General features: G+C 33.3%; 1 protein-coding gene across 4 annotated transcripts; it reads right to left on the reverse strand.

Moving 5' to 3' along the window:
- Positions 1-7801: 7801 nt before the first annotated feature.
- LOC106761699 (floral homeotic protein PMADS 2-like) lies at positions 7802-10802 on the reverse strand. Of its 4 annotated transcripts, none has more exons than XM_022780285.1 (7): positions 10462-10801; positions 10283-10349; positions 9675-9736; positions 9444-9543; positions 9316-9345; positions 9067-9111; positions 7802-8006 (listed from the first exon to the last, which is right to left on the reverse strand). In XM_022780285.1, the coding sequence occupies exons 1-7, from the start codon at positions 10647-10649 to the stop codon at positions 7956-7958; spliced, it is 543 nt and encodes a 180-aa protein (XP_022636006.1). In that variant the 5' UTR covers positions 10650-10801; the 3' UTR covers positions 7802-7955. The 4 variants fall into 4 exon arrangements, with proteins under 4 accessions (XP_022636006.1, XP_022636007.1, XP_014500754.1 ...); XM_022780286.1 differs by having other exon boundaries at positions 7802-8009; positions 9312-9345; XM_014645268.2 differs by having other exon boundaries at positions 7802-8009; positions 10462-10795.
- Positions 10803-11033: the final 231 nt, after the last annotated feature.

Genomic DNA, 11033 nt, shown 5'->3' on the forward strand with positions numbered 1-11033 from the left:
ATTACCAAACAGCAAGCAACAATGCAAAACAATGGAGAATTAATTCAACAGCAGAATACTGGATGAATACAGTGCAGAAAAAAATTTATTGCGAATACTACAGAACGAATTTGAACAAAGTAAAAACTAGCCATGAAAATAGACATGTAGACGAAACTTTAAAAAAAATGAATGGGAAACGGATGAGAAACGAGTTCAAATGAAGACACATAAACTGAGTGTAAGTTCACGCTGACACTAGGCGAAAAAAAATGGCTGAGCGAAATTAAAGCACATGTAAGCTATTCTACTCTAGCATGCAATTATAAGATGATTAAAAACCTAAGGCTCATGATACCACATGATGGGGAAGTACATACCTAAAGAGAATATACTAAATGACATACAAGAGAATGAAAAGACAATAAAAAACGGAAAAGATTAACGAAGAGAAAACTTATGACTCGAAGATGTGCAACTTGAAGAAGGCTCTAAGATAAGCATCGAAGAAGGACCACCACTCGCCTTTAGCAAGATAAGGTCTGCCCAAAAAAGGACTAAGGAAACAGAGAACTATCTCAAAAGAGGATTGCAAATGTTCAAATCAACTCAAGAATCAATTGATTCAAAGGTTGTCTACAAAAGAGAAGCCCTAGGTTGCTTATATAGCTTTTGGAATGACTTTGGTGAAGAGTTTCAAGCGATGTGGGACTTGGAAGGCTCCAAGTTCTGTCCAGCAGCTGCTGCAATGTTCCTAGGTGCATGGGAGTCCCACATTGCTTAATTCTCTCATTCCAAAAGGGTTTATAAGCTTCCTAGCTCTCCTTGAGTTCAAAAACTAACACTAGTTATGCTTCCTTGCGCTACAAGCTAAGACGCCTACTTACTCTTCTTTTGTTTTAAGAACAAGCCATGGGAAGTTCCACATTGCTTGTGGTAAAAGGAAAAGAAGGGTTTATAAGCGTTTATTCAACTAGAACTAACAAAAAGAAAAAAAGAGGCAAATACAAGCCTTTGAAACCCATTATACTCTTTTTATGCTCTTTTGTCACTTTGAAAACTCTTCATTGTTTCCCCATCTATTATCATATCAAATATGGCTTCATTTCAACATTTTTGGATATTTGCACTATTGATAGGTGATATATTGTGGTGACAATGTTGCATTGTTTTGCTTATTCAGGTGTGTCTTTGTCCATTACCTTTGGTATGATGTCGAGTAATGTCGATAAGGTACATAGGCATGAGGAGATGGTGAGGTATTCAGTGAGTGCATCAAGTCATAATGGTGTTATCGATGTAAAATGTCGAGATGATTTCACCACAGAATGGGTCGAGAATGATTTGTCCCTAAAAGGGGTTATGATTAGGTAGATCCTCAAGTAAGAAAGTATATTTCCAACTACCAATGATCATTTACTAAACGATAGATGGACATGTTGGGGACGATATCATCTAGTCCACAGGGTTTATGTTATTGATAATGTATGTCACAATTGAAAGGGTTACTAGGAAAACCTTTTTTATATGTATGCAACCTTGCTCACCGAGTTACACGTCATGCATTTTATGCCATATGCAGGGTTATGGAGTTCAAGCCATCACCCCAAGTCTTTCTTCGTTATTATAGTACACAACTTGGTGACCTAATTAGTTGGTTATCTTTAGTCAGCCAGGTCAAGTCATGTTTGTTCGTCCCCTATTTGTCATCATTTGAAAATTTCAAAATGGGGTTTTATAGAGTCATAGATTCATAATGAATCTGACTAGGCATCGTTATTTTTATGCTAATGAGAAGCCAAATTCTTTCTATTGGACCTAAGATCCTTATTACCATGATTGGGAAAGGGGTATGATGAATGACGAGGATAGGAGAATTTTATAGATCATTGACCAATTTCTTCGATGACTTCCTTTTAAGAAAATCATCAATGTCCTCGAGTCGACGTAACTCAAATGAATATTTTTGGTATGATTCTTTTTTTGCAATCTAAGATTGGTCTTCATTTGATCTTAATACTTATTGGCATTTGTAGGGATCATGGCATACGTGGGGGCTGAATTGGGTAAGAAAACATTCTTAAGGAGTTAAGGCAAAAGTTCCTCGCTGAAAGCAATGGGTAACGATAACACCTTTTGTTACTATCGAGATGTTAGTGAAAAATAGCAAGTGTAGCGATCACATTTAGCAAGTATTAAATATCCTTCACTCCACAAAGACTTATGCAACACATGACAACTCTTGCAATCCATAGTTCAAATAAACAGCAAAGATCACAAAAACACAATTTTTTTTTTGTATTTTTATCAAACAATTAGTGCCCAACAAGAAACTAATATAAATTATTTACAATTGTCAATATTATATTTCATTTACTTCGATCTCATAGAACACAAATATCTCAATTCTAATTTCATGTTAAAATGGAAGAATACTCAAATCTTATTCCTAGTGACTTTGAGTCTATGATAACTCATCAAATTCCAAATCCTTAAATCCTTAACAAACAACCATGCATTAAGTTCAAAAGTCTTAAGGTTACTAATGAATCATGTTCGTTCTTAGATATAAGCTTCATTGGGTATTTAATTTCAGTTATAAGTTCAAAAGACATTTTCCACACCTCAAGAACCAACAATAAAGCTATGGGTAGCCAACCAAAACGTTAAGCATAAAAAGAAAATACTAACATAGAAATGGAAAGTCATATTTATTAAAATCACAAAATATGTAAGAAATTTGTTCATTACATTTAATCTCAACAAATGGGTCTAGATCTTCACGGTAGAAAACCTAAGGCTTATAAATGAAAGAAATAAGGAAGAAATTGAAACCAAAGAGAATAGAAAAGCCCTGTTTTCCAATGCATTAAGCAGTTGGTCCAAGCTCCATTTATGCTCCCCATTTACATGCACATCTTTGATTGTATCTCATCTTCCTCTTCAACCCTAAACGGGGGAAAACCTCCCTAGACGAAGGAGAAGACCCAATGAAGAGTGAGAGAACTTCCTACTCCTAACAACCTCCAAGAAGTTATCCCCAGCACCCAAAGTGTTTATTTATCGTGCAAAATAAATCCCCATTTTTGACATGTCAGCACTACTATCCCTCAATGCCATATTAGTATTGTCTAACGCAACCAAATAAAACTCTAAACAATGGCCTTTATTGAACCACCGCCAGACACCAAGCTCCCCTACATAACTAGTTGCTTACTGATTTTGCAACATTAGGCTCGATTCCAGCGAAACCCAACGTAGGTATTTTCTCCAAAATGATATTTTGTTGTCTAAAACCTCTTTCCTCAAGTTTTAGCTTATATTCCTCCACCATATATGTTTCCTATTCACTTATTTAAAACACTCAAAATATAGATTAAAGGTAAAACAAGCATAAAACAACTAAAACACCAAATAATGAAAAAACACATTAAAATTAAGGATTAAACAAGATACAAGTTAAGGAGAGATAATTTTATTTACTAAAGCCAACATGCAAAAACACATAACAATCAACGCTATCACGAGACTAATCCGATAGTTGACACTCATAAACCTGCAATGGTTGGAAAACAAAAGAAGAAGAAGAAGAAGAGGCCATTAACTAAGGAAGCGCATTGCAAGAACTCAGGCTTGCTAATGAAGAGATGGGGTGGCCTTCTCAGCACTCAACTTGGCCTTCTAAATAGCATATGTTCTCTTTGACTGATGATGAGTCACACTTGATTAAGGAGAGCACTCATTAGGCCTTGATAGATGCATTTGTTGAGCTTCATAGTTGTAGTTTGATTTACGATTGCCATCTTAGGAACTGTTTGCTAAAAGAAGTGATCAACGGGAAAAAGAGAAGATGGCGAACAAATGGTTAAACTAAGAATGCATTAATAAATACTAGAAGGGTAGGGGTGGTGCCTGCAAAGACACAATTAGATATGTACGTAAACAATAATATATACTAGAATAAATACATATATAATTACCTCGTGAACAATGTTATTTATAGTAATTTTATGAACTTTTACCTAGTTGAGTATAGGCCACCTAGACACTTACCTTTCTCATGTTGTTTAGGGTTTTGGTACTTCATATTATGTCTTAATCTCCTTGTTAGTCTTGTTTGATCATTGTTTATGCATTTAATCTAGATTGAGGTGTGTTGTTATTATGGTTGAGATGTTCTTGCTTATATGATTTTGTCTTGGGCTACTAAGTCGTTATTGTCAAAATGTCTCTATTGACATGATGTTGTTGTAGGTTGATGAGATCATCTCGATCATATATGACACCACACATTTGAGAATGTAAATTGTCATTGATAACAAAAGGTATCTCTTAGGCATTTCTATTTTCACTCGTTGTTGGGTTACTATTGGACAATCTAATTTTTACTATAACGCACGAGATGTCTATATCTCGGTGTGAAGGGGGTGTGTTGAAAGTCTCACCTCGACTAGAGATAAGGCCGATTTATAATATATAAGTAAGGTACAAACCTCACCTTACAAGTTAAATTTATGAGGTTGGGTGACACTTAAACTCCACTTTCTAATAAATGATGTTAGAGTTTTCATTTCCTTCATACAACTCTCCTTGTTACAATTAGAAGTTCTAAAATCTTTGGCGAAGGAAGGTGGCGTAGCAGGACGTGCACGACGAGGGTTTTTTAGTCAAAATTTGTGCACGCTTTGAAAATAAAAATTTTCTCAATAATCTAATAACAAAATATATATATATATATATATATATATATATACCCTTATTATAAGATATGTACTGAAAATATATCTATATAAATATATTGTTGTAAATATAAAAAGCAAACTAAGTAGATTATTTAAAAATATTGCTTGTAAAATTAAAACACATTAGAAATTGTAAATTTTAATCACAATGTTAAAAAATAATTTAATTGTAATGTAGATAAATAGTATAGACGTTAATGATAATATTATACTAAACTTTCATATTTAACTATTGTAAAAAATATTATACAATTAGAATATTGTTGGAATTAACTTTACATAATTATAATGTAATACATACATACAACTGTTACTTTTTAGTAGTAATGAATTTCAAACTTATGTTTGTAGATCTGTAATTAAATAAAAAGAGAGAGCATATAAGTAGATAGAGTTTGACAAGCTTTGCCCATAACTAAAAAGAATAGAAAATTCTTGATAAAATCAAAATAATTCAAGAAAGAATTATATAAGAAATTTTCTCTCACATTAAATGATAACTACATATTTTGTTTATTTCATTATTTCTAAATTATTTATGTTCTTTTTAAATGAATAAGTTTTTGAATATTTTATTCTAAGTTTAATTAAGTCTTTATTATCATTCCAAGCAACCATACATGAGTAACATCTTCGTATGAGTCTCTACATGTTTAGTCTCATTATGTAAGTACGTCTTCATTAGATTAGTCACCATGTCTTTCAAAGTTTGTTGGATCAATTTATCTTTTGCTTTTGTCATGTGTTATTTTAAGTTTTGTATTAGGTCTAAGTCTTTATTAAGTCTTGAACATCTTGTTATTAATATGAACCTCAAGGTTGTTAAGAGTTTCAACTTAAAAGATGATATTTATATCATTATCTCTTCCATTGAAAGGTTTTATATCCTCAAATTCAATAAATAATCACTTATACACTAGTGCAGAAAGGGCTTTAGATGTCAGTTATTTTGGACATTTAACGTCACATCAGAAACCGACGTCATTATCGGTTACGTTAATGGGACGTCGGTTTTCTGCATGTGCGACGTTGTTATAAACGTCGGTTAAGGCCAAAGCTCAACGTCTATAAAGACATCAGACGTTACACTAACCCACGTCTAAGGGCACCCCTAAACGTCGGTTTAGTGACACGTCCGACATCTATAAAGCCGTCAAACATTGCATTAATTCACGTCTGTGGACACTCTAGACGTCAGTCATTACATTAGCCGTCGTCTATGGGCACTATAGACGTCCGTCATTACATTAACCGACGTCTATGATGTGTTGTGTTTTGATGTGGTTTTTCTCGTGTCTTTGGGTAGCGTAGTAGCACCTCCTTCCTTTGCTAGTTTCCTCGAAAGAAAAAATTGCGTCTTTTGGATTTCTAATGGCATTTCAACCCAAAGACGAACCTAGGTCGTTGCCTAGGTTCACTTTGACCGCCAATGAAAAAAAATACGGTGAGAATACAGTGACACCATATTCTCACCGTTTTCTTTTTCAATGGCGGTGGGAATGGCTGTATGCAATGATCCAGGTTCGTCTTTGGGTTGGAATGCCATGAGATATGCAAAAGACGTAAGTTTTTCTTAGGAAGAAACTAACAAAGGGAGAAGGTGCACTACGCTAACCAAAGACACAAGAAAAAACCGCACCAAAACACAACGAAAACACATTTTAATCGGTTCAAATAAAAGATAATACATCAAAGATTACTTTAATCGGATTAAAAGCAAGTCTAACCATATCAAAAGAGATTAAATGCACCTGTAAATCCAAAGGAGCAGAGAGAAAAGCAAAGGAAGACGATGAAATGCGCGAAACTACTGGTTCGCAATCTCTGTTTTAAAAAGAAATCTGACGTCGGTTGTATAGGAGCTGGACATCTATAACGTAAAAGACGTCGGTTAACTCACTAATTCAACGTCTTTCTGATTTAAAAATTAATATTCGCGGGGCTTATAGACGTCGACTACTAAGGCCACCGACATCTATATACGATTATAGACGTTCTTCAGGAGGCATCTGACGTCTACATGACGGAAAAAAATGACTTTCCACCTGCCTGGCAGACATATAGACGTCAGCTATCTCTTACCTAACGTCTATAGGTCTACAGGTAGGTGAATAGCCATTAATGTCCACCATATAGACGACAGTTTGGCGGGATCCGACTTCTATATGACGGAAAGGAATGACTTTTCACCTGCCCCGTAGACATATAAACGTCGGGGCTGCCCTAATTGACGTCTATATGTCTGACAGGTTGGTGAACAACCATTAATTTCCGTCATATAGACGTTGGGGCCCCTCCTAACGAACGTCTATATGTCTGAAAGAAATGATTTTTCATTCACTTGTCAGACATATAGACGTCAGTTAGAACAACTCCGACGTATAAAGGACTGTAGATGTCGGGGCCCTTCCACACTGACGTCTATATGGCCGACTTATTTACGAAAATGTCACCGGTTATCAATATACGTCGAGCTTACCCTTAACCGACCTATAAGGGGTGACGTTAATCAGCGTTTTTACACTAGTGATAACAAAATAAAAAAATCAATCATATTAAAAATATTACTTATACCATTCTTACTCGACAAATCTACTTTGTACATATCATCGTGGCTAATATTTGAAGAGATTTGTTCTCTCTTTTGTAAGTTTATATTTCCTTTTGTCGTGAAAACTATTTTTTTCAAATGCGCTCCTTTCTAATATAGTTTAAATGTGACATTTTTACTTGTTGACATATTTTGCACACCCTTTATTTATTTTTTTTCTAAATTTGGATCTTCACTTTCCCATATAACTTAACATATTCTGCTGTATCCTATACAAACTTATCCTTATATTGATTTCAAAAGCTTAACCTAAAAAAAATGGAGAGTAGGTAGCGGCATATATATGTATAAATTGTGTAAATGTTATTATGTATCAAAAGTTTTGATTATTACTGTACATACTCTTAAAAAAACATTGACAGATATTAATCTAAGTCAGTAACATTTATTCATAGATGATAAGCTATTTGAAGAATCACAAAACATACTAATTAGTAATTTCATATAATCCAAATTCAATCATCATGGTATAACAAGTTTCAGAGTCTACAGCGAACTATATAATAATAGGTGGAAATAGGAAATTATAGAAGTTATACAAGGCTTTGAGCAGAATTAATTTGACAACAGCAGCCATTAATCTACATTATATAGGAAATCCCTTTATAATTATTATGATATTGTCAAATCCACTGTCCATGCATGTTTCCCACGCTTTCTAATGCCAAATGTTGCTGCTGTAATACACATACACAACAATTCAAATAAATGTTAGTTTCATTCTTGAACTTTTCTGCCAGGATTATGCTATAAATTTCCTTCATGATGACATGATATTAGCTAATATCCATTAAGATATGAGAGAAACAGTATAGAAAATGTGATAAAAGATTGAAATAAAATATCAATAAGTCTTGGTTGAAGTCTCAGATGATTCATGAGTAACATATGCAATCAACAAGTACCTCATATCATAAATAAGCTTATATTAAACCGATTTTTTAAGGTAATTAATATGCACTTTATATTCATTTTAATTTTATGATGTATCTTAGCTATTTTTAAAAAAAATGTCTTTTAAATTCCAACTGATTTTATTGCTTCTAATTTTAGAAGACACAAGTTTGTATTATTATTATTTTTTATATGAAAACTATAAAATTCAATTTGTTATTTAACTACAAAATGACGCAAAGTGAATGCAGACCTAACAAATTAAAAGAAAATAAAATAAAAAAAAGTTAATATGTATCAATTTCTTTTCCTGTTGATCTGTGCTTACAAAAATTTCAGAATGTTTAAGATCCTTTCCAGTAACCATCATTTGGATTTGGATACAATAGTATTCGTGAATATATATATATATATATATATATATATATATATATATATATGGATAATGATATTTAGACAACATTTTTTGACATTTAAACATTGATTACGATTACTTTACAATAATGTTTATGGTTATTAGCAAAAGTAAATTGATTCAACTTTAAAAGATTTATTGGCAAAAATAATTAAAAAAAAACAAATACAATTTAAATATTTTCTTTATATCTCTCCTCACACTCATTCTCCTTTTTTTTTTTCTATAAATTTCGTATTTCATATAAAAATATCTCTCATCTTATTCTTCAACTTTTATTTAGTTCATCCTCATCAAGCCTCTCTCATCCCTTCTATGTATATGAGATTTTTTTCACAACGACAAATAACTTTGAATTCAAATCATGCAAATTATTATTCATAATGCTTCAGAAAAACACACACATACACATATATACCACTTACCAGAAGGAAATTGAGTTCCTTATTTTGCTCCTCCAAAATCTTGCCCTGACCAATATCAAATGTATCAGTAGTATCCTTTTGTTATATATATATATATATATATATGTAATTGTAAAAAATAGCATTATTATGATTATGATAACTGATATGTTAATTGAAGGAAGTGAGAATAATGAACTATGATTTGAACTTATGATGTAAAGACTAATTAAGTTTTCATCGTATACAGTGTGAGAAAAACCTACATACATTTCTCTTGAACATCCTGTGCACTTCCACCTGTGGCACAAACAAGACAAGGTTTGAGGAAACTTGTTTTCTGTGTTTGATAACCAATAATGAAGCTGTGGTAATGGTAATCATTAAAATATCATTGCCTTTTTCTCACGAACACCATTGAGGCCATTTTCAAGGGCATCCTCTAGAGCCATCAGTTCTTTGTAATTCAGTGACGTAATGTCTTCCCCTTTCAAGTGCCTGAAATATATAAATATATATATATATATATATATATACATATATACATATACATACACTTGATCAGAAATAATTAAGAGATGACGTTGGATATATAATCAAGGTGCAATAGTTAATGTTTACATATATACCTGAGCTCAATTTGCATGCTGTCATTCTCTTTTTTGAGTCTATCAATTTCATTGCTGAGGTTCTGCAGTGAGTTCAACAACAATATTGTATAAAATCCGAACATACATATATTATGTCCCTAGCTAGTCTCACCCCAGAAAGAAGACAAAAATGGAATTGAAAGGAAAATTTATCAAATAAATTGCAGTAGATCTGAGTCTAGCTAGTGGCTGGTTTGAATGTCAGTGAAGAAACGTGTAGTCAAGAGAGAGATCCATCGACCGAGTACGAGTACTCCCTAGCTAGGAAGAGACATTTGTCACATCTTTGTTCCTAACCCCTACAAACAACTCTTGTATACCATTCAGCTTTTGAAACTTTTGCAAAGAAAAGGAATTAAGGGAGTTCATAACATTGTTTTATAGTCAGATCTGTTCGTATAGACACATACCTATTCTCACTACTCTTGCCTACATGTTCCAAATCTAGATCTAACCACAGAATCACCGGTTCTTGGAACTGAACATATTCTAAGAAAAACAACTACATACATATGCATGTTTTCCTTTGAGGCAAATCAAACAAAAACTAATAGTTTGTCTTCAAAGAAAAAAAAAAACCTAGCTACCTCATGCTTGGCGTCCCAGAGGGTCTTCCCAGAGGCTCTTTGGTATCTGTCTAGGATGTCAATCAGCCTTAACCAATGAAAAGATCAAAGTTAAACCAGAAAGAAAACCAGGAATCTAGAGAAAAGCAAAAGTTTAGCCTAAAGGAAGATGAAGAAGTGAAAGAAGTCCTTATAATTACGTGGTGGAGGGGCTGATGTATTCGTGCATCTTTCCAGAGGCACCAAAGATGATAAGGGAAACTTGAGCATCACATAGAACACTAATTTCCTTTGCCTTCTTAAGGATCCCGTTCTTCCTCTTTGAATATGTAACTTGCCTGTTGCTTGAGTTCTCAATCCTTTTGATCTCAATCTTACCCCTCCCCATCTCTCACAAACTCACTCACAACCTTTCTCTTCTTTCCTTCTCCCTTTATTTTCTACCTATTCCTTTTGTTTCTTAACTTCAGTGAATGAATACAAGTGGGGAGAAAAAGAGGGTATATAACAAGCACCAAGAAAAGTAATACCGGAACATTCCATTATGGGTTTGTGGATGAACAACTTTCTCAGTGGCACAGAAAGGAAGTGTTTGTTTAAGGGTTTGTGACAAAGCCAATTCAACTGCATGCCTTTATTTCACGTTTATTAATCTGGCTTTGTGTAATTCTTCAGTTTTGAACTTGTGATCCATTTTCTTAACCCTTGGTTATTCCTTTGCAGTTGTTTTGGGATCACTTTCCAAGATTTATACGTACGTGGATTTATATTT

The sequence above is a fragment of the Vigna radiata genome, chromosome 5 (genome assembly GCF_000741045.1).
Source record: "Vigna radiata var. radiata cultivar VC1973A chromosome 5, Vradiata_ver6, whole genome shotgun sequence".
NCBI classification, from domain to species: Eukaryota; Viridiplantae; Streptophyta; class Magnoliopsida; order Fabales; family Fabaceae; genus Vigna; species Vigna radiata.